This window comes from Mus pahari, chromosome 2, assembly GCF_900095145.1.
Source record: "Mus pahari chromosome 2, PAHARI_EIJ_v1.1, whole genome shotgun sequence".
Classification (NCBI taxonomy): Eukaryota; Metazoa; Chordata; class Mammalia; order Rodentia; family Muridae; genus Mus; species Mus pahari.
In genome coordinates, this window is record NC_034591.1 from 61,623,917 (window position 1) to 61,646,224 (window position 22,308).

General features: G+C 42.7%; 1 protein-coding gene across 2 annotated transcripts in view; it reads left to right on the forward strand.

The window, feature by feature from the left end:
- Positions 1-22,308, forward strand: part of Clcn1 (chloride voltage-gated channel 1) — a 29,579-nt gene that overhangs the window by 4,873 nt on the left and 2,398 nt on the right. Inside the window, exons 5-23 of one of the 2 annotated variants that reach the window (XM_029535133.1) lie at positions 126-259; positions 1,433-1,510; positions 1,936-2,014; positions 2,574-2,652; positions 7,423-7,548; positions 7,851-7,935; positions 8,132-8,233; positions 8,538-8,622; positions 8,862-9,011; positions 13,743-13,812; positions 13,994-14,104; positions 16,108-16,321; positions 16,553-16,686; positions 18,923-19,155; positions 19,509-19,647; positions 19,900-19,979; positions 20,189-20,227; positions 22,035-22,139; positions 22,219-22,305. In XM_029535133.1, coding sequence (XP_029390993.1) covers positions 1,506-1,510; positions 1,936-2,014; positions 2,574-2,652; positions 7,423-7,548; positions 7,851-7,935; positions 8,132-8,233; positions 8,538-8,622; positions 8,862-9,011; positions 13,743-13,812; positions 13,994-14,104; positions 16,108-16,321; positions 16,553-16,686; positions 18,923-19,155; positions 19,509-19,647; positions 19,900-19,979; positions 20,189-20,227; positions 22,035-22,139; positions 22,219-22,305 — 1,923 coding nt within the window. In that variant the 5' untranslated portion in view covers positions 126-259; positions 1,433-1,505. The remainder of the gene's footprint in view (positions 1-125; positions 260-1,432; positions 1,511-1,935; positions 2,015-2,573; positions 2,653-7,422; positions 7,549-7,850; positions 7,936-8,131; positions 8,234-8,537; positions 8,623-8,861; positions 9,012-13,742; positions 13,813-13,993; positions 14,105-16,107; positions 16,322-16,552; positions 16,687-18,922; positions 19,156-19,508; positions 19,648-19,899; positions 19,980-20,188; positions 20,228-22,034; positions 22,140-22,218; positions 22,306-22,308) is intronic. The other variant, XM_021188942.2, reaches the window with a different exon arrangement.

Below are 22,308 nucleotides of genomic sequence, written 5' to 3' on the forward strand. Positions count from 1 at the left end.
GACCTCCCACTCTGACCTGCCCCATCATTAACATGGTTATCTCCTTTCCCATCTCTGCTTTCCTCTTCCATTTAACCTCTAGCATGAGCGTGTAGAGGTACATCATCTGTTTTTAACTCTTTTAGGCTCTGGAATCCCTGAGATGAAGACAATTCTTCGTGGTGTTGTCTTGAAGGAATACCTCACGCTCAAGGCCTTTGTAGCCAAGGTGGTGGCCTTGACAGCTGGACTGGGCAGTGGCATCCCTGTGGGAAAAGAGGTAAGCATGCACAGCCGAGGGAAGGGATGGCAGAGCTGCCTGGAGTTGGCTATGGCCAAAGTGCAGTAGCAAGGGGGAAGCCTTAGAAGTTTATCACCCTGGGTTTGGTGACAGAGCTACTAAAGCTGGGGAACTTTACGGCAGCCCCACAACTGGGCAAAGTAAGGTTTGGGGCAGGAAAACTGCTGGGAAGAGGGGTGTTGCTCTGACCTGTGAGATGCTAGCATTATCCCTGACTTCTAACTGTAGATGCCAGTAGCAGGCCCAAATTATGACAACAGAATGTCTATAGAAAACATCTGTCCTCTACATAATTGAAACCAATCTCCTTGTCTTATTTATTATTCATTTATTTATTACTTATTTTTAATTTGTGTTTGGTTACTTACTTGTTTGAAATAGTCTCATCCTGTAGCTCAGGCTAACCTGAAACTTTTATGTTGCCCAGGCTAGCCTCAAAATAAGCATAGTCCTTGGGTTTCCCATTATTTTGGCATGAGGAAACTGAGATCTACAGTAAGACTTCTTCCTTCAAGCTACCAGCTAGGTTCCTTCAGTTTCATCCCTGTGAGCACACTTGCCCTGCCCACCAATCACCATTCTGCAGTAGAGAAAGCATCTTTCAAAACAGAATTGGATGCTTCTGATCTCTAGTGAAGAAAGCCACGAGAGCTTTCCATATCACTTAATATAAGATCTTCACTCCTCCCAACAGCTGGCCAGCCCCACAGTCTGCCTTCATCCCGGTGCTTGGATAATAAGGCTTTTCTCCATTTTTCTGCCATTCCATGCTTGTCCCTCTCAGGACACCTGGAATATCTGTTCCCTAGAACAGCCCCACTCTGACAACCATGAGCCTCACTCATGTAATTATCACTCAAGGGACTAACTTGGGTGGTGACTGACAAGGGAAGGCCACCTTCTAGTCCCCACCTTGCATCTTTTGCCTTACTCCTCTTCGTTTACTTCCTAGGCTGCGGCATTATCTATTATGATAGCACACTGATTTTTCATCTCTTCCTTCCTCGAATGAGACTCCTTTAAGGCAGAACTTTTGTCTGGCTTCTCCATTTCTAGTAACTAGCCCAGGGATTAGAGGAGGAAATTCTGGTTCAATGGCATCTCCAAGTTTCTCCTCCATCCCTAAGCCCCATTTCTCCTATTCTCTTCCAGGGTCCCTTCGTTCACATCGCCAGCATCTGTGCTGCTGTCCTCAGCAAGTTTATGTCCATGTTCTCTGGTGTCTATGAGGTAAGGGTGAGGCAGTACAGCACAGCAAGGACCAGTTGGTAGAAGGAAGCCCTGGAGTGTGCAGAGAGCAGGGGAGGGTTGCCTGCTCTGGGCTGGCCTTGGTGCTGAAGGCGGCATCTTACTAACCTATGCTCCAGTTTTCCATGGCCCTGCCTGCTGATCCTAGCCATATCATCCCCTCTGTCCAGCTTCTGTCTGTCTTCCTAGTGTCTATCCCTTCCTGATCTGTGTCTCCCTTTGGTGACTGAGCCAGGCCTGCCCCATGTTAACTTCCTATCCACATGAACTGTGTCAGTTCCTTTCCATGTTTCCTCCTATGCTGCCCCCATTCTTCTGTTGTTCCTGACACCCATTCACCTGGTTTACATACCACCTGTTTGTCCCCCTCTGCCATCTGCCTTGCCCGTCGTGCTTCTCTGTTGCAGACCGTGCCTGGGCAGCTTGATCTCCTGGTGCCAGCCTGTGCAGTGGGCGTGGGATGCTACTTTGCAGCCCTTGATGGAGGCAAGTTTCACTTCCTCCCTACCTTGGTTGCCTGAGCCAGATTTGGAGGGGTGGTTGGTGTCTGCTGTAGCTTTGGGGTTGAGGGGCCGTGCTCACTGAAGGGACCTATGGGTGGGCAACCAGGGAGTGACTGGATTGCCACACCTGGGCTCCAGGAACCCTTATGTTTCTACCCAAGAGTTGAGTACCCTTTTGACATTGGCTACTCTCACCTCCTGGTTTTCTGTTGAAGTGAAGTCTTGCCACCTCTTGCTACTTCTTCTCAGCCCTTCTTTGTTTCATCACTATTTGTTCATTTTCTGGACATCTGTTTACTTAACATTTTTCTTGACCTGTTTTGGATGGTTGGCCTTGAGCTCCTAAAGTCACTTCCTGATTGCCAAACTCATTGAGCTTCTCCTGGCCTGGGAATCACAGGGATGATGGGACCATGTTCATTCTTGTGATATAGGTCTCTCATTCTCTTCTGTTTCCCATCTATGCTTATTCTCCTCCCATCTCTCTGCCTCTGCCCTTCTCCTCCTGTCTGTCTATCTATCTGTCTGTCTCTCCCTAGTAGCAGCCATACTATTACACTGACATCCTGACAGTGGGCTGTGCTGTGGGGGTCGGTTGCTGTTTTGGAACACCACTTGGAGGCAAGTCTGCCCTATCCCCAGCGCATGAGCCAACCAGCTTGTTCTTGTCATCTTCGTCAAGTGCTGCAATTAACCATTTCCACTATAACAAGAGCTGCCAGCTGCTCTTAGATAGCACCTGCGTTGCGCCTTCTTCTAACCATTTTACATGAATTCCTACATAATACTATGAGTACAGTTCAGTAGATCACCATAGAAAGACCAGTGACTGGAGCCGGGGCATGTTGGCAGCATATGCAGAGTCAGGTATTAGAAACACAGCAGCTCTCCTGGTTTCTACTTATGCTAAAGCCTTTTTGCATTGCCAAAACTTTTACTTTAGACATACTGTTCTGTAACAGGAGATTCTGTCTACTTCCTTCTTCAAGGGAAAACTTACCTCTTTTGTTTTATTAAAGACACTGGTATTTCAGTAGACTGTGTATAGATTAATGATGAGCTTTAGAATGGGAAATGCTTACGGGAGCTTTAGAGTAGGTTATTTTTTATATGCCAGCAACTTAAAAGTGGGTTTAACTCTTTCTATCAATATAAAAAAAAAACAGTGATATTATCACAGGTTAGTAGCGACAGGACATGTCACAAAAGGCAGGCCTGTTTATTCCCTTATCAAAGTTGAGTTGTAGCTATGTTAGCAGGGCAGGGTTGTATGGCTCATTCATTGAAGTCACTGATGATGAAATTCCGTGTTGATAATTGAAGAAATGCAGTTATAGAAGGGCATGTGCTTCTTAAACAGCCGGTTGCTAGAAGCCTCTTCGATGATGAAACTGCAGTCTTTTCATAGAGGAGTTTTCTAGGTATCTAAAATAGCTTAGCTCAGAAATGATGTATGGTGAGAGTTCAAAATTAATGAAAGCATATTCTATATGCCTTGTTCTTACATGGTGGAAGCACACAGCATAAGGGCATCCAGGAAGTATGTTCACCACAGGCATCCTGTTTACACTTATGTTGTCAGCTCCAATTATTAAAGTCATTAGCCCCTGTCAGTGGGTGGTCATGTGTTTGAGTTACTGCATGTTAGACATTCACACCTATAATTATACACATGCTACATTTATTTACCCCTTAGCCTTCCAAATAAAAGAAGAATTTATGTTGCTTTGGTTGTCAGAAGTGTTTTAAAGTGAAGGGAATCTGCATTCTCTTCCTGACACTGCAGTTTATGAGGAGTCAGAGGTCCTTTCTGGTCTTGGGACTTACCTGAGGAAAGTTATAGTAAGGCATTGCCTTACAAAATAAAAGAAGAATTTATGTTGCTTTGGTTGTCAGAAGTGTTTTAAAGTGAAGGGAATCTGCATTCTCTTCCTGACACTGCAGTTTATGAGGAGTCAGAGGTCCTTTCTGGTCTTGGGACTTACCTGAGGAAAGTTATAGTAAGGCATTGCTCTTGGCACAGGAAACGACTAAGCACTTGTGAGTGAAGGGGCTGTGCTCAGGCTTTTTGCGTTATGCAGCAAAAGACAAACCTATATGCAGGTGGCAGCACTTGATTCTTTTTTGTGAATATAGAATAACAGAGAAAAAAATGTAGTGTTGCGATTTTACTCATAACATAGGCAGCTCCTAATTCCTTGTAGTTCATCATCCCACTGAAACGACCAAAGCCCTTTTGCTCCCATTGTGTGCCAGGTAGTGGGGTCGGTCCTGCACTCTCAAGGAGCTCAGGGACACAGATCATTGCAGGCAGTTAGTGACCATGTGGCATCCTAGGCAAAGTGCAACGAACTTCCAAGGCAGCCTGGGGGAGCCTGTGAAACTTTATGAAAGAGACATTGTTTGCCATGGGTGTAATTAGTAAGTAGAAGCCTAAAAGGAGAAAAGGAAACCCTGAACAGAATGGACAGTATCCAAAGTCAATATCTGCTGCTACAGTAATAAGTAGTACCAAGGAGAATGGCAAAGTATAATAGGAAGTGAGTCAGAACAGATAAATGGGCCTGAATCATGAAGCTCTGCAGAAGTCATGCAGAGTAATACAAGTTTTACTCTCTAGGGTAGGATTTGCCCAAATATGTTTTTCAGAGCACAGTTCTTCCCAGTGTTAATAGGTGTAACAGGTGAAAACACACTCTGAGCTCCAGTTGGTTAGAAAAATGCAAGATTAAAAGGAATAAATAAGTAGTTTAAAAGGCGGGGGGGGGGGTGGAAAGGTAATGAGAACATCTGAGCTGTCAGAATGCCTTTTTGAGGACCCAGGGTGGCTGCAAACAGCATTTCTAATCAAGCCTTCTATGTAGAGACCGTGTCATGGGACTTGTGTTATCTCATGAGACTGACTTTGTGAAGTATTGTCATGGGTGAATCGAAACCATGGAAGGATTTAAAACAAGGAAGTGACTTGGTTAGCTCAGCCTGCCTATCCAATCCCTTTGGCACAAATGTGCAGGATAGAGTTGGCTGTGGATTAACAGGATTGATCTAAGATTAACAAGAAGACCATTGTCCTCATCCTGATTCTACATGATGACAGGAATAACTGGGCAGCAAAGGAGATAGAGGAGGGGCTGAGAAACTCCAGTGGGCTCAAGTCTTATTGGTGCTGCCTGGTGGCCGATATCTTGTGAAGCTAGGAGAGAGAGAGTTCCATGCCAGCATCCAGGCTCACAGTGCTTGCAATGCAATAGATACAGATATCAGTGACCATGAGAGAGGAGACAGGAAGTAAACTGGGTCTGGAGGGGAGTGAACAAATTTTACTTAGAGGATATTGAGTTTAAAGTTCCTATGGCATGGCCAAATATAAAATTGTCGATGAGTCTACAATCCAGGAACTGGGTTGAATCTAATCAGTATCCATTGCTAATGTCACAGGCATTAATTGGGAAAGAAATGGTGTTTGTGACTAGCAGGAGATGGAGACCAGGAGCAGTGACTTAACTGGACAGAGGCGTGGCGTGGGGACCAGAAAGAAAACAGAGCAGAAGAAGAGAGCAGTGTTCCAGATCTAAGACACCAGTTTCTAACTGCTGCCCGTGTTTCTAAAGCTCTGTTTTCTTTTAGCAGCATATTTTATGTTTGTCTTGGGCTAACATGAAAGTTAGCTCTCATTCCCAATCACACTGTGACAGACCTGCTACAGAAAAGTCTCCTGGGTCTCCATCATGGAGGAAAAATGGTTGTAAAATGTAAGTTGAATAATTGCACTCAGGCAGAACAAAGCTGGTTTTACTTTTATTACGGCAACGTGATTCACAACGTGAACTTCTGCCCTTGGAATTTAAGAGCAGGACAGGAAGAGTGGCAGGCATAGCTATTCATTACTCAACTCCATTCTTTGAAATTCCCTCACTGTGGTCTTTCTTCCTCCACATCTTCTCTTCTCCTCTCTACTCCAGAATAGGCATTGAACCCCAAATGGGTTCTCACCACTATGCCAGGGCTTAGTTTCCAAGGAACATCCAATCCCAGAAAACTTAGTAGTGTGAACAGATAGCCACATCTGAAAGTGGAAAATACAATAATCCAAAATACCAAGAAAGGAGGATGAGAATGGATGCTTTCTACTTGACAAGGAAAATGGGTGTGGCTTTCTAGAGAAGGAGATATCAGAGAAATCTTCTGCCAAAACACAGCTTTGGCTCCAGGAGAAAATAGCCTTATGCCACCATCTCCTTAGATTCAGTGTGGCTAGTCACTGTACCCTGCAAAAGAAATGATGGAGGTCATGAGGAATTTGGGAGATGTGTCTTTTGAATACAGGATGGGGAGAAAAAAATTCCTAATAAGTGAGCTGCTGTCTGAATACAGAGGGAATGGCCAGCCCTGAGCAGACCAACAAAGTACACCATGAGAAAAGGACAAAGTCTGCCCTGTTCGTGTTTTGTTTTTCTTGTTGGGCTGGTCCTCAGCTCCATCTCAGTTCTCTGACCTCCTGTTTGATATGGAAGAGTCTCAGCTAAGGTTTAGGTAAGGTTATTGATGACCTAATCAAAGATCAACTCCCTTATCCTAAAGCTTACAGGTCCTTCCCTTTGTTGTTGCAAGTGGTGCTTTTCTGGCCTTGCTGGCCGGCGTTGCTGCCTTGGGCTCAGCACTCCTTGTCTATGCTACATATGCCCTCCTTGTTTTTTGCTTGAGCCTCTCCCCTCAGAATAAGAACTAGTGACTACTAGCTGCCATTCCTTTTTACCTTACTCACCTTGCTAAGCATGATGGTTTACCTTCTCAACCTGGTTGTCCTGGCTTTAGTCCTTGTGAGCCACCTTTTATATTGTCATCACTGTTAGAAACATTCCTCTGCTTTCTTTTCTCAAATATTGAATCCTGTAGATATGCACAATGCCCTATCCTGTCTTTATTATTTCTCATAAATTTGACCTTGGATGGAAGGAGCAATAGGGAGATGAAAAGGGTTGTCAAGGAATATGCAAACCCTGAAGCCTCTTTGGCAACAATGCTGACCACCTCCTCTGGAAGCTTCTTCCTGTTTAATTTGCAGAACTGTTTCACCTTTCCATAAATCACCATGGATATTTGACAGTTGTGAACCCCACTCAGTCCTATAAGAACAAAGATACTTGAGCTTGATGTTCAGGGAGTTAAAAGCCTATCCATTTCCCACCTTCTCTGTACCTCATTGGTCCACATTCCTGGGCTGGGGGTAGAAAAAGCCTCCATAGACAAGTATGTGACTATAGTAAGGAACAACAAGAAAACGTCACTTCCACTGGTGCTTCGCAGACTCACAATTCAGGTAAAGCTCCTGAGGTCCCAGCAGTGGGAGGTGTGGGGTGTCTGCACCTGACTTGCTTTCCTGCCCCATAGGAGTCCTGTTTAGCATCGAGGTCACTTCTACCTACTTTGCTGTTCGGAATTACTGGCGAGGATTCTTTGCAGCCACATTCAGTGCCTTTGTGTTCCGTGTCCTGGCCGTGTGGAACAAGGATGCTGGTAACAGGGGAGGTGGTGTGAAATAGGGGTGGTGGTAAAGTAGCAGAAAGTATAGCTCTGGAGCACTTCAGATGAAGAGTGCATGGTGTTGTCTGGGAAGCAAGACCAAGGCTCAGGGCCTAGGGAGGAAACCAGACCATGGTTTGAGAGTATACGCATGGAGAGATGCTAGTAGGGAAAAGGAAAACTCAGTGGAAGAGAAGAGGTTGGGGTTGAGGAAGGGAAGATCCCTTGACATTTGTCTTCCTCTCCCTGCAGCTCTCGGGGAGCTCCCACCCTAATGATGCCTTTTCATCCTACAGTCACCATCACTGCTCTCTTCAGAACGAATTTCCGAATGGATTTCCCCTTTGACCTGAAGGAACTCCCAGCTTTTGCTGTCATTGGGTTAGTGGGACCACTCGTTCTAGCTGTGGGAGCAGAGGTTGGGTGTGGCTATGGACTAGGAAGAAGCTGGGGAGAGCATAAATGAGGGTAGGGATTAACCATGAGGCAGTGGAGTAGTGAGAGAAGGGGAAGCTGCTGGTTTGCTTCCCTACAGAGTCTGGGTCAGAACTTCCAGCCCTGTGACTTGCACCCTTAGGATTTGCTGCGGGTTCTTGGGAGCTGTTTTCGTTTATCTGCATCGCCAAGTCATGCTCGGTGTCCGAAAGCACAAGGCTCTCAGCCAGTTTCTTGCTAAGCAGTGAGTCATTGCCCTTCCCTTGCCCTGTATACTTAGCTTCTGATTCCCCCCAGCAGTTAGTTCCTCCTTTGGGTGAATGAGTGCCTTTAGGTAGGGTTGCTGCTTACAGCTATGGGAAGCTCTGATACTGTGGGTAGGGGGCTAGCTGTGCAGGCTCTTCCCATATGATCATTTTCTTGACCGAGAGAGTATGCGTTGCTGAAATGAATAGAAGACTATGGGAAACAACAGCTTGGAAGCAGAGTGTGGCTGCACTGTGGGCTGGCTAAGCGGGGGATAGAGCTAACCCTTTTTTCTTTTTCAGCCGCCTGCTATATCCTGGAATTGTTACCTTTGTCATCGCCTCACTCACATTCCCACCAGGAATGGGTCAATTCATGGCTGGAGAGGTCAGCTCTAGGGATATCTGAGAGTAGGGGGTTAACTCATACCTGTGGCTCCGGATCTAAGTCCGGAGCGGGGCAACTGCTTGGACTTGGAGCTTGCATAGTTTTGCCCAAGAGTAGACTTTCTCTCAGAGAAAAGAACAAAAAGAGTTCTGGACTAACCAAGCTGGGGATACATTCTCTAACACAGGACATATGGTACATTCGTGGAAAACCTGCCTGCTCTGCTTCTTCCCTCACAGCTGATGCCCCGTGAAGCTATCAGTACCCTCTTTGACAACAACACATGGGTAAAGCACATAGGTGACCCCCAAAGCTTGGGCCAGTCAGCTGTGTGGATTCACCCCCAGGTCAACGTGGTCATCATCATCCTTCTCTTCTTCGTTATGAAGGTATTCTGCCCGACTACAGCCCCTCTCAGCTTCTTTCTGTGTACAGTAGAAGAGCCCGGGCCTTATACAGGAGGGATAGAACTTCAACTTCTCTGTGTCCAACCTATACAGAAAGCATGAAGAAACCACGACACAAGTTGCCTGTCTATCAAAATGAACCAGGATGTAGTTTAATTGCTCCATTCATGGCAACCTAGTGATGTTCACCATAATTATAATAACCCTTTTAATAGTTCCCCTTGTTATCTTCTTAAGGCATCAGAGTAGTCAAGTAAATTTGAGCAAGACAGAGTTTAGCAATATAGATAACTGTAAAAACCCCAGGCCAATTAACCAAATTCCTCCCATGTGTTAAGATAATTAGATATTTAATCTCCACAGATTTGTTATTCAATTCCAGGTGATTTGCACGCAAATCTCTCTCATCTCTTTTCTAGAATTTTGAAGGTGATGAAATACCAAATCAGCCTTACTAAGACTATAAATAATTTTTAGAAATGTAATTATTCTCTATTCAGGCAGTGAGAGTATAAGGGCTTTTTTCTAGACAAGACCAGTTTTTCTATCTCTAATTAGGAAATAAAAGCTGATACCTTTATATCCTTACCTTTTTAGATCTGTCTATCACAAATTATAAAAGTAGAGGCTTCACATTATTACCTTGTACAAAGATTTTTTTATTACTATACCTGATTGTAACACCTATATAGTTGATGGTTGTCTGATGTTTCCTTTTGGTGTTCTCTTTTACTAATAACATGCCTTAAATAAGCAAGGCAGTATTTCCTGTGGGTATTGGGATTCTTATAGGTATCTCTGTCCAGCCTAAATTCTCAAGCTTTTCAATACCTTGCTCTTTTATGATACTTTATGAAATATGAATCACTAAGTTATATTGGTATTGTTCTTATAAGACAGTGAACTCACTTATTCAATAAATGCTATGAAATACCACAGGCCAAATACATAACTCTTGGCCATTGGCTTTTGGCTAATTTTATATTTCCTAGTTTTATGCTGTTTCTTGTTAATATATTTTTCAATGATATTATTATTAAAGATGCCAGCTGCTTCACACAGCAAGTCTCAGTTCACAAGCTTAGGCTCCCAGGGTTTGCTGTGGATTTCTTCTTTTGCAGCTCATTCACTGACAGTGAACTAACTTAATCTATACTTTGGATACTTTATTTTGCCTTTTATGTTTCTTTCTTCAAAATGAATGCTAATTTTTCCTGAAAATATTCCAAGAAACATATTAACGATTCCATGTGTAGACTTTCATTTATAATTCTCATCTTCTGCAATTTATAAGTTCTGGCTTTCTATACTGATTGAACTTACTTTACTGGGAGTAAAGTTAGGTCTTATTTTATAATGCAGGCTAGCCTTAAACTTGTCCTCTCCTGCTGAGATTATAGCATGAACCCCAACCTAATAACTCTGGACTGACTGTTGAATCTATAGTCCCTTCTGCAGGAACCCAGTCCATGTTTTAATAGTATTTCAGAATCTATTATGCAATAATGGTATGGATTGGTCTAAGCAGTATGTTAGGGGTCCTGTAGACTGCTAAAATGCCAAGATTTTGAAAAGTTTTCTAAAAATAAAGTATCTTAACACTCACTCCTTACCTTATCCACATCCCCAGATTTCATGTTATATATCTCCCCAACATCAAGCTTATTTTCAGATCCCCACTTGGATGATATGGAAGGATTCATCTGTATGTCACTATATTTAACTTCTCACTGAATTATATCCTAGAGAACATTCATATTGTAAGTGTATAAGAAAAAGAAACACATTCTGGGCTATATTTCAAGCCCAACAGTTTATAGAAGATCTACAATATTCTTTAGTACTTCTAATTACAAAAGTATTCCTAGCTACAAACTCTATTTCCCCAGTCACTGCTTCCCAGTATTTTCATTACCTAATCACTGCACTCACAACAGTACCCTTATTTTTATCAAATGTGAAAAATAGTACATGTAGCCAAATTAAAATGAGGAATTCCTTATATTTGTCTGTTTTTTTCCTTATTCTAATTAAATATCTGAGGTAGGCTGCCTTATAAGGAAAAGAGTAATTTTTGGCTCACAGTTCTGGACATCTAAGGTTACAGAGTCATACCAGTAATGGCGCTTTTGTTAACAGAATCCTAAGCTGTGAGGAATAGCACATGGCAAACAATGAGAAGCACCTGTGTTTGGGTTCATCTGTCTGTTCTTGATCCTCAGAAAGCTGCCATGAAGCCATCACTAATGATTCATCCCAGTGTCATGTCTAATCCTAACAAATTTCCAAAGCCTCCACTTCAAAGCACCACAGCTAGATTAGGTCCTCATCCTCTTGATATCACAACAGAGATGAAATTCCAAATAGAAGCCTGTGAGACATTCAAATTGTTATCAGTCCAAAGCAGGGACTAGTACTGCTTTTCCCAATTAGAGTTGAAATCTAGTCCATGTCCATGTGGCCTTTTGGCAGTGTCAGGAAGGGAGCTTACATTCTCGGCTCAGCTGCTTCTTAATGTTGGTGAAAGGGATGTCCTACTTCCCTACCTTTCCCAGTCTCAAGGTATGCAAAGTGTCATCATGTTGTACATGAAGAGATTTTCCATGAGTATGAATATAATTCTAACATCTCTGCTCCCTTTTACTAATACCATTCATTGCCTGTTATCATTGAGTTTTAGCATAGCCTGAGGCCCTATGGGAGCCTTTTTGCCTGGTTTTTATATTAGTTCTCCTTGTGATGGGTCTAAATATAATGAAGTCGGTGATAACAGGTTTCTAGTTTCTCATTTCTTTAGAACTGGATCTTTAAAATCTTAGAAGTTGCTTATGTGCCACATGACTCTTGGTTTTTTTCTTCATGTACCAATAGCTAAAAAAAAAGTTTGCTAATCTCAGTCACCCTCTTTGTGCCATGGGAGTTGATAGCTTCAGCACCCCCTGGTCTGGATCTACACTTCTCTGGGAAGATAATCTGCTTCATGCTGCAAAATCCTGCCTACCCATTGCCCACCATCTGTATCACTGAGACTTTCAGATAATCTGAGCCTACAAAATCCCTTATGACTACCATGTTTTGATTCCCAAGAAGACATGAGAGTGCAAGGATTCTTCATGTGCTAAATGTCATCACTTAGGAAGCATAAGCAACAAGTGCATGGGCATCCTGCCTCCAGATTGTCTGAGATAGTCGCCTCCATAGGCGTCCACTCATTTGCATTTTTAACAAGTTCACTGGATGAACATGACTTTGGAATGTTTGAGTAAATATTAATCTTTGAGGATCCTTTACTGTTTTGCATGAATATCACTCCATCAATATATCATCTTTCTTTACTTCCTGTCTACATTTATGGAGCACGGGACCACTGCAGAGGAGTCAGAAATAAGGCTCACCCTCTTCCTGCAAGAACTCACCAGTCTGCATCCTCTTCATTTTGCACATTTAATTGCAGTTCTCAGCCAGTTTGATGATCGTATTCTCACGAAGTAGATATTTTGCTTCATCTCACACTTCTGGAGTAAAATTCTCTCTGCATCTTCATCATTGCCTCTTGGGTTCAGCCTTGACTTGAAGCAATGCTTTCTAAAGTTGATAAAAAAATTTATTTTTTATTTATGTATCATACTTTCAAATACTTTAATCTTTACAGCTTGTTAGATTTTTAGCTGTTTTCATTTTGTACCTAATTACTTTGGGATCCTTTTCTGAGATTTATTAACTTACATAGGAAGTACTTTCAATACTATGTCTCAGCTTTTATTATTTTTAGATATTTTAATATTTAGCCATTACTCTTGTTCTGCTTTATTTCTGAATTCTTCTGCATTCTTTGCCTCAGAATATACATACTGCTTTTGCTATAATTGCCCCAATTTCTGTTGGAATGATGCCATGTAAAGTTGACCTTGGATATCTTTTCTGTTCTATTGAAAGACTAATCAGGTTCTCAGTTTGCCTCTGTGGTACAGCCAAGACATATCAGTGATTTTTCTTTTTCAGTACTGGGCATTGAACATAAGGCCATGCAGATTCTAAGAATACACTCTATCACTGTATGTCCCCAGGATCCAGTTATAATTTTGATCCTTGTTTAAGGTGGTTTGATTTCAGAGACAAAGGCCCAAGTCGAACAGTCTTCTCTTCAGGATCCCTGTGATCCTTGCTTTTCTCTGTGGCTTTGCAAATGGTCAAATCAAAGCTAAATTAATCCTACAGAAGTTCAGTAGACTTTAAGGTTTCTGCTACATTGATTTGGGGCCCATTTATAAAAATATAAGCTGAGAAGGTAAAAGCATCTTCCGACTTAGCATCTTAGACTACTCCACAGAGATAACCCCCCCCCCCTGGGCTGACTGGGTTCACTGGGTGAGGGTCATTTTGGAACAGTGAAAGAGGGATCTTCTGGGGTTCCCTTGTTCTAGATTGCCAAAAAGAAAATACAGTCACTCAAAGTTGGAAGGATTTGTGTCAGCCATCTGGAGGAACTTTCTTATCCTGATGTCTTTGTTGATCTCTCAGCCTGAAAGCGCCAAGTTTTTCAGGCTCTGGAGAATGGTGACAGATAAAGGCGGCTTCCAAAAGGGTTAGCTCTCCCAGGACATTTCTGTTATGATTCTTGAAGCAGGAGGGAGGAGGGTAAAGAGCAGAGAGAGGCATGGGGGAAACAAACTTTGGAAAGGATACTGTAATCTTTCTCTTTTTTCCCCCTAGTTTTGGATGTCCATTGTGGCCACCACCATGCCCATACCCTGTGGAGGCTTCATGCCTGTCTTTGTGCTAGGTAAGGGTTGACAGCATCATACTGATAGGTACAATCTGGGTGGCTGGTGGGGAAAACCTAGGATGTTTGTACTTTAAATGCCTAAGCAAATAATATGCTGAAAGCATAGAGACAAAGAAATTTATCTTAAAAAAAAAAAAGAAATTTATCTTAGTATTTTTCTTCTTTATCTTCCTTCTAGGAGCTGCATTTGGAAGGCTGGTGGGAGAGATCATGGCCATGCTATTCCCTGAGGGTATCTTATTTGACGATATCATCTATAAGATCTTACCTGGGGGCTATGCAGTAATTGGTGAGACATATTCCTAACCTCTATAACCAGATATTGAATACCCTGAATCCCTATAATCAAAGTCTGCTAACACATCTTCTTTCAATGTACAGCAAAATAATTTAAATATAACACTAATTAATTCAAGTTTTGTTCAAACAACCGTCTCTTGGCTCTGCCTCTCACGGTTTCTCTTTTATAAGCCTTAGTCCTCCCTCCTGTGGAAAATGGACATAGGAATCAAATAAGAAAATGGGAAGGGGGTAACCTGCATTGTCTTCGCATTTTTAGTAGGCTTTTTCTTTCCTGATAATTATGGAACCAATAATGCAGGTGATGGGCTCAAGTCCATCCAAATTGAGCTGTGCTAATGTTACTAGAGACTAAGAAGGCAGAAGTGAGAGCTGGGAAGCAGGAAATGGGGACTTCTAAGATGACTTGTGAGGTAGACCTATGCTTGTAAGGCACTCTACTGCCTGATCCTAGTCCATTTATAAAGCTTCCAATATCAATAGGTATCTTCTGTTCTCTTCATGCCTCTCAAGCGTCTCTCTTCTTCCATAGTGTACACTTCCCAGTATACATACATACTATGTAGTTGATGTTCTGAACTATGCTCTGCACGTAACCTGCAAGGATCATACATTCCAATATTATACTTTGTGAGCTTTTATTCTTTTTTTTTTTTTTTTTTTTTTGGTTTTTTTCAAGACAGGGTTTCACTGTGTACCGAACTCAGAAATCCACCTGCCTCTGCCTCCCAAGTGCTAGGATTAAAGGCGTGTGCCACCACCCCCTGGCTGTGACCTTTTATTCTTATATTGTCACATAAGCCTTCTCCTATATTTTCCCACAGGATAGTTTCATCATTTTATTAGCTTTAGGGTTTTTTTTTTATGTTTTATTAACTTTAGGGTATACTAGCTTTTAGGGGTTGTTGTTGTCATTGTTGTTGTTTTTGAGACAGTATCTCTTTAACTAACCCCAACTGTCCTGAAACTCACTAAGTAGACCAGGCTAGCCCTGTTCTCATATTTGAATAAGAAATACAATTAAAGTATGAGTGACTAGTGAGTTGATAAGAAAACAATTTAAAATACGTAAGATTGATTCTACTGTATCGAATCATAATGATTTTGATTTCACCATAAAGAAGATGATTTCACCATCCAGAAAGAAAATAATAAAGACTTGATAACCGCCTCTGCTGGGAGGTGTGAAAAGATGCAGTAAGCAGCTGAGACAGACACTCTGGCTGGTGGTAAGCAGTGCCCTGGCCTGAGCCTCCTGCTGAGTCCGAGCTCCCAAGACCCGTTTTGGCCTCTGGAGAAGAACCCAGAACTTTAATGAAATCGTGTTTTTCTGCTTAAGCATACTATCTTCAAAGGAATCAAAGTCTGTTCAGTTAGCAACCCGAGAATTTGCTTATCTCAGGCTAGAATTGGAATGAATCTTGTGTCTCCTCTATTCTTAAAATTAAAAAAAAAAAAAAAGAATTTTAGAAGATATTTAGTGACCTTTATAGTCAGTGGATGAGAGCACGGTATCCCAGGGAAGTATGCTTTGATAATACAGTAGACACAGAATTGGAATCTATGGATCCTGATCAATAAAGGCAGTGCCATTGCTTTATGTCTACAGCATGATTCTTGAATTCTCACACTATTCATTCATAAACTGTTGGCATTGATACCAGATGCTCAAAGTAAGATGCTATCACTGGGTCGTTTAATATGTTCAGTGGAAAAGCAAAGAATGGGTAAACTATCACTCTGTTCACATTATGAATGAAATGATATGCACAGATTTTGTGACTTACTGAATGTTATGCATAAATTAGACCAAAGGGGTAATTTTTGAACAGGCGAGCTTTCTAGCCCCTAGTCTCGAAAAGCAGTAATCCTAGAATTGCTGACACTGACCAAGGTCCATCTCCTATTCTGTGTCATTCCCATTGTACCCTCATTTATTTTCTATGTCAAGAAAGACAGCTCCAACCCATTAATACATTCCTGTCATTCCAGGAGCAGCAGCTTTGACAGGGGCTGTCTCCCACACAGTCTCCACAGCTGTCATTTGCTTCGAATTAACCGGTCAGATTGCTCACATCCTGCCCATGATGGTGGCTGTTATCTTGGCCAACATGGTGGCTCAGAGTCTGCAGCCCTCCCTCTATGACAGCATCATCCAGGTCAAGAAGCTTCCCTATTTGCCAGACCTTGGTTGGAACCAGCTCAGGTCAGGGCCATTGGCTGGAATTAGTTTAGATATGGTGGGACGTGGGAGGTCCTGGAATGAAGAATGAGTCTAGTATCAGTGTTGGGAAGCTCTGTTTCTTAATCATTTTCATGTTTCTACACACTTAGTAAGTCCTGCAAGAGAAAGGAAACATGGCAGACCTTGTGGCAAGAAGGAAGGGCCAGCATAGGCCAAGTGTGGGCTAACCCAGGGTGCTTTCTCCCTCCTTAGCAAATTTACAATTTTTGTTGAGGACATCATGGTACGTGATGTGAAGTTCGTTTCAGCTTCTTGTACATACGGGGAACTGAGAAACCTACTCCAGACCACCACAGTCAAGACTTTACCATTGGTTGACTCCAAAGGTAAGTAGAAAGTAAGGAAGCCAACTAAGACTACCCAGCTGGTGACAGCATGGCAGAGAGCACCACTGTCACCTTAATAACTTTCTCACACCGATAGATAGTAAAACACCTAACGTAAACAGATGAAGGGAAGAAATGCTTATTTCAGTTATGATTTCAAGTTCAGTCCATTTTGGTAGAGATGAGATGGCAGGCCAAGATGCACCCCACCCCTTTTTGTGCTTCTGTTTGTTTCTGGGATGCAAAGTTATGGGGTCATGCCACCTATATTCAGAGTGGATCTTCCTCCCTTAGTTAATCTCTAGCAATGTCCTCATAGACACACCCAGAAGTGTGCCTCCCCATTATCCTAGGTGACTCAGAATCCAGGTAAGCTGACAGTAAGCTTCACCATTGCAGGTATGGACTTGAACTCAGAGCTATCCAGCTGCAAAGGGAGGCTCAGTTTGTACTTACTGAGGAACATGTTCTTCCTCTAGAAAAACACACACATACGCAGCCATAGCACAGGCACACAAAGGCAGTTAAAATCCAATTAAGGAAGTATGGGCAATCCTATTTTTGCCTGTATTCGTGGCAGCAATGAATTTTAGTCTTCCTGGGCTTAGGATTAGTGAACAGTTTGCAGAAGAACGTTCCAAGGGAAAACTCAAAGCTAAGTCTTTTGACTCTGGTCACAGCATTTTTGCCAAGCAGTCAATACATAGCTGTGTTTTCTCTCTCTCTTTTAAGATACCTTATTTAATTGATATGTTTTCATTTATTAACCTTGAACTTGTAGCCAACAGCACTATAATCCTACCCAGATAAAGCTCACCTAACATATATTCTCAATAAAGCAAAGCGCAGCCTTCCCTTCCTGTGCTCAGAAACAGTAGACGGCGCTTCAGCAGTGCATGTGGGGGACACTTCAGACAGCAGACTCACCACACAAAGCAGGGATTGGGGGAACACCGTGGTTTAGATAGGCTGCGAACAGAAACAGGAAGGCTGAGTGCTGTTTGTTCAGCTTCAGCTGGGAACATGAGATTCACGCCGTTCACTTTGTTGTTGCTCTGTGCATCGCTGTGAGTTACAGCCAAGGCATTTCTAGCAGTGTAATCACGGACATAGACTCTGGTGAGTAAGTGAGTTCACAAATAGAGACTTCATAAACAATGTGAGTCAACTGTAAGTTTGCTCCCCCGCATACTTAATTAAATTCTGTCATTTCTTTAATGGCCAACCTAAGGAACAGTGAAAACTCTTTCTCATAGAGGAGGAAATGGCTTTGGTAACTGTTGATTTCATATTTCCTTCTATTCACTGTTCCTCCTGTCCACCAATTTCACTCTGGTGACTATCACTTCTCACTGTAGTTAGTCTTTCTCATTAGATTGGGTGGTCTTTGAATGTAGATAGCATAATCTCTATATTTTTATAGTTCTAACTATTAGCTGGACCTTCAGCCCTCATTTCCCTAGTCTGTAAATTAGAAAATAGATAAGAGGAGCTTTTTGGAGCCAGAAACATTGTTAGTTTTTGATTTCAGATATCAGCATATCCAAATTTCTCAAGCTGCATTAGTGCAGGCATTTCCCTAAGCTCAGAGACCTTCTAAGGAGCTTCTGAAGCCGTAGCCCCTCCGTAGAGCAAGGGTGGAGCCAGTGGGGTACAAGATACCACAGTATATGTTGTATCGAAGATCTAAGTAGGTGCTCTTGGTGCAATGCTATGGTAGTTAACTTGCTGAAAATGTTCAGCACTGTAGCAGAATTTATATAAACACATGGAAGGCTCATGGAAAGTGAACATTTTGCTTATATTCTGTCAGGCTGTAGGTGCTTTAAGTGATGAATCTTCTAAGATAGAAGACCCAATGCTAGTGTTGCTTGTAGATTTCTTTCAGAGTGTGATTGAGTCTCAGATTGCTACAGCTGCCTCTCGAGTCTCATTACATTTAGATAGAGTAGATCAGCCTATTTTAATAACTTGCATATTTGCAAACACTATATTAGGGCAGTGTACAGATAAGTACAGATTAGCACCAATTAGTGTGCTGCCAATTGGGTCTGTAAGTGCTAAATGTGTAGAGTTACAGGGATCAAGTAAGGCCACACTGGAGGAGGTTAACATGAGTTTTTAGTAAGAAAAGGTCAAATTTGCAGTAAGAAAAGGCTCTGAGCTTCTACTTCACCTGACTTGCTAGCCATGTAGGTGTGGAGCAGGCCCTCAGGGAAGCATGGTTGTCCCCTAGATTCAATGATCCTGCTGGGCTCTGTGGAACGCTCAGAACTGCAGTCCCTCCTGCAGCGCCACCTGTGTGCAGAGCGAAGGTTGAAGGCTGCCCAGGACATGGCTCGAAAGTTATCAGAGCTGCCTTATAACGGCAAGGCTCAGCTGGCTGGGGAGTGGCATCCTGGTGGTCGACCTGAGTCCTTTGCCTTCGTAGATGAGGATGAAGATGAGGACCTCTCCAGGAAGATGGAGGTGACCAAGACAAAAGGGAAAGGGAGGCTGACAGAGGGGGGAAATGTCAGTAGGTGTCGCCAGGGACATTGCCATGGATGGCTGGGCTGGGCTGGGCTGGGCTTTGCTATGACAAGTGCTGGAAAAAAAGGAAGGGGTAAGGAAAACACCAACAAGTGAGAAAGTGACAATATAAGGGCCTTTGCAAAAAGAGACCAGTGTTTTGAACAGGGAAAAAAAGGGGGATTTGGGAGGTGGGGGAAAGGGGTAGAGTTATATCTCTAGGGCACCCAGTAGTAAAGGTAGCAAGGTATCATGTGATGTGGGACTTCTCTGAATCTAAGAAGTTTTGCTTATTTTATTTTATCTTTTAGGTTCCACTGACTCCAACTCCCCCCCCTCCTTCTCCTCCTCCTCCACCACCCCAGTTTCCTATTGCTCCATCATACCCTGAAGAGCCTAATGGGCCACTGCCCAGCCATAAACAGCCACCTGAAGCCTCAGACTCTGCAGGTAAAGGCCTCTCAACATGTCTTGAATTGCATTCAGGACTCACCTCTCCCTAAGAGCTACTCTTGTAAGATGTGAGGGCAGGCAGTTTCAAGAGCTGATTCCATAATGCTGTCTCAGGGAGCTGGAACAGAGGTAGAAAAGGGAAATCCCTTGAAGTACAGCATTGAGGAAGTGCAGTTCTTTAATGGCATAGTATCAAGGGCCACTGGAAACCCCTGGCCACTTCCTCCATCTTCTTACTACTCCTTTCAGATCAAAGATCATCCATCTTCCAGCGCCTGTTGCACTGCTTACTGGGCAAAGCTCACTCCAAAAAGAAGAAAATAACACAGGTAAAGATGTGTTTAGAGAAACAGGGATGGTCAGAAATTCATCTTTTAGGAATGAGAAACTGAAGTCCTTAGTTAGAAGGGCAGAGGTCCAGTCACGATGATGGTTTGAAAAGGTGGCTATTACCTACATGGGAGGACATAGTTTCTGAGAACCATAACCAACCTGAGAAGAGAAGGGAAGAACTTGGCCTTGTATTTTTCTTCCCTAGGATTCAACAGATTTAGTGGATAACATGTCACCTGAAGAGGTAAGAAAATCCACAGCCTGAAATGGATTGCTTCATCCAATGAAGGTATTGCTTTTTTTGTTTTGCTTTTGAGACAGGGTCTTACTGTGTAGCCCTTGCTGGCATGGAATTCACAGATATCTATCTGTCTTCCTCTGCCTCCCAAATGTCAGGATTTAAGGTGTACACTAACATTTTTTACTGTACCAAGAAGATTGAACACCAGGTAGTCATGAATTTGGCTATTCAGTGCCTGTTAGAAATAAAATGCATCCTGGTACAAAGGCACTGATTATATATTTCTGTGTATATCTTTCTCAGAACACACATAGAGGAGACATAATTGAGGAATAATTCAATAAAAGTAAACATTTAGTATATTTTGAGAGATGACAAAACCAGGATGTTGATTTTGACAAAAAAATATATTGAGCCAGTACAGAAATTATGCAAAGAATTTCATGTGAAAAAAATTCACCTGCTGTCCCAGCTATGATTTAAATCTAACATAGAGAGATCCCTGTCTTCTAACTGGTGCTGAACTTTTTATAAGACCCAGCAGCAACATCTTCTTCCCCTGGAACAGAAGCTGGAGTTGTCTCTGGGATGTGGTCAGCACACAAACACTAGAGTCCACTAATGGCTGCCTATTGAGCCCTTGGCAGACTTAGCACAGTGCATATGTACTTCATCTGCAAAATATAGATAGAGAGAAAGTTGTTACGAGGATTCTATGAGCTAAAACTGAACAGCAATTCGAATTATGCCCAGCACAGATGAAGTTATTGGCAAATGTTCTCTGAAAATGGTGTCACTATTACTGGGGAAAGGCAAAAACAATCAAACAAAGCTGAGAAGTCCTGGGATGATCTTGGAGCAAGAAAACAGGTCCTATGTAAGTCCTCCAGCCCCATCCTCTTTGTACCTGTTTGGATAAATGTCTGCTCATGCTAAAAGTCAGTTAGGCTATACATGACCATAGGAGTCAGGACCATAGGAGTTTAGAGTATACATGGCTGTGTCCAGAAATTTCCACAGGGCATGACACATGGAGGGAGGCTTACTGTTGACTCCATACTAAATGCAAGAACAACCTTTACTGATATTCTCTTAAGGATAGAGTGCAGATTTGACAAACAGAGAGTTGAAGTGACATCACCCAAAAAGTAGGACTAAAGAACATCTTAGATTCATTTATAATGCTGGAGAGAATGGCTTAGCTGTATTTGTGACTTAGTGATTTGGTTAATAGACCAACAAAACAAAACCAAACAAAACATAGACAGTTCAAGTCAACTACATACCAAGTGGGACAGAGAGTCTGCTCAGATTCAACAAGTATTCACTCTGCTTTACACATAAGGCACAACTGCTAACTTCTTTGGACTTCACCTGTTGATATCACTTAGCACTCAGTGTTCATCCAGTAGGCAGAGAAAAGGCAAGTGCCAATATCAGGCTGAGTATAAACAGTGTCATTTCTGAAAAGCAAAAACTCACAAAGTGTCAAAGGTATGATATGGATTGTTAGACAGTAAAACATGTCTGATTGGGAGTGTCAATAAGACACAGAATGAAGGTTGGAAAGATAAATATGAAGGTAATGAAGGTTGGAAGGTTTAGAGATCCAGGAGAACTCAGCAGACTACAGGAGGAGCCACTTTCTGGGTACCTGAAGGTGAAGGGTAGAGTCTGAGGCCAGATAACAGAGGAGAAGGAAGCTGTGGCCCTCTGAGAAGAAAAAGTATACTATTGATCAATGGTGTCTACGATGGCTCCTCAGGGACAATGCTGAGTTGAAGGGGTCTCTGTGAAATTCTATCAACAGATTGAGGCCTGGGAGCGGGAGCAGCTGAGCCAGCCTGTGTGCTTTGATTGCTGCTGCATCGACCAGTCTCCCTTCCAGCTGGTGGAGCAGACAACCCTGCACAAGGCAAGCCCTTGCTGACTGCTCCGGGCTTAGGGAGGGCAGAAGTGGAGCCATGCTGACCTGGGTTTTCTTTCCTCATCAGACTCATACACTTTTCTCACTTCTTGGCCTCCATCTTGCCTATGTGACCAGCATGGGGAAGCTCAGAGGTGTCTTGGCACTAGAAGAGGTA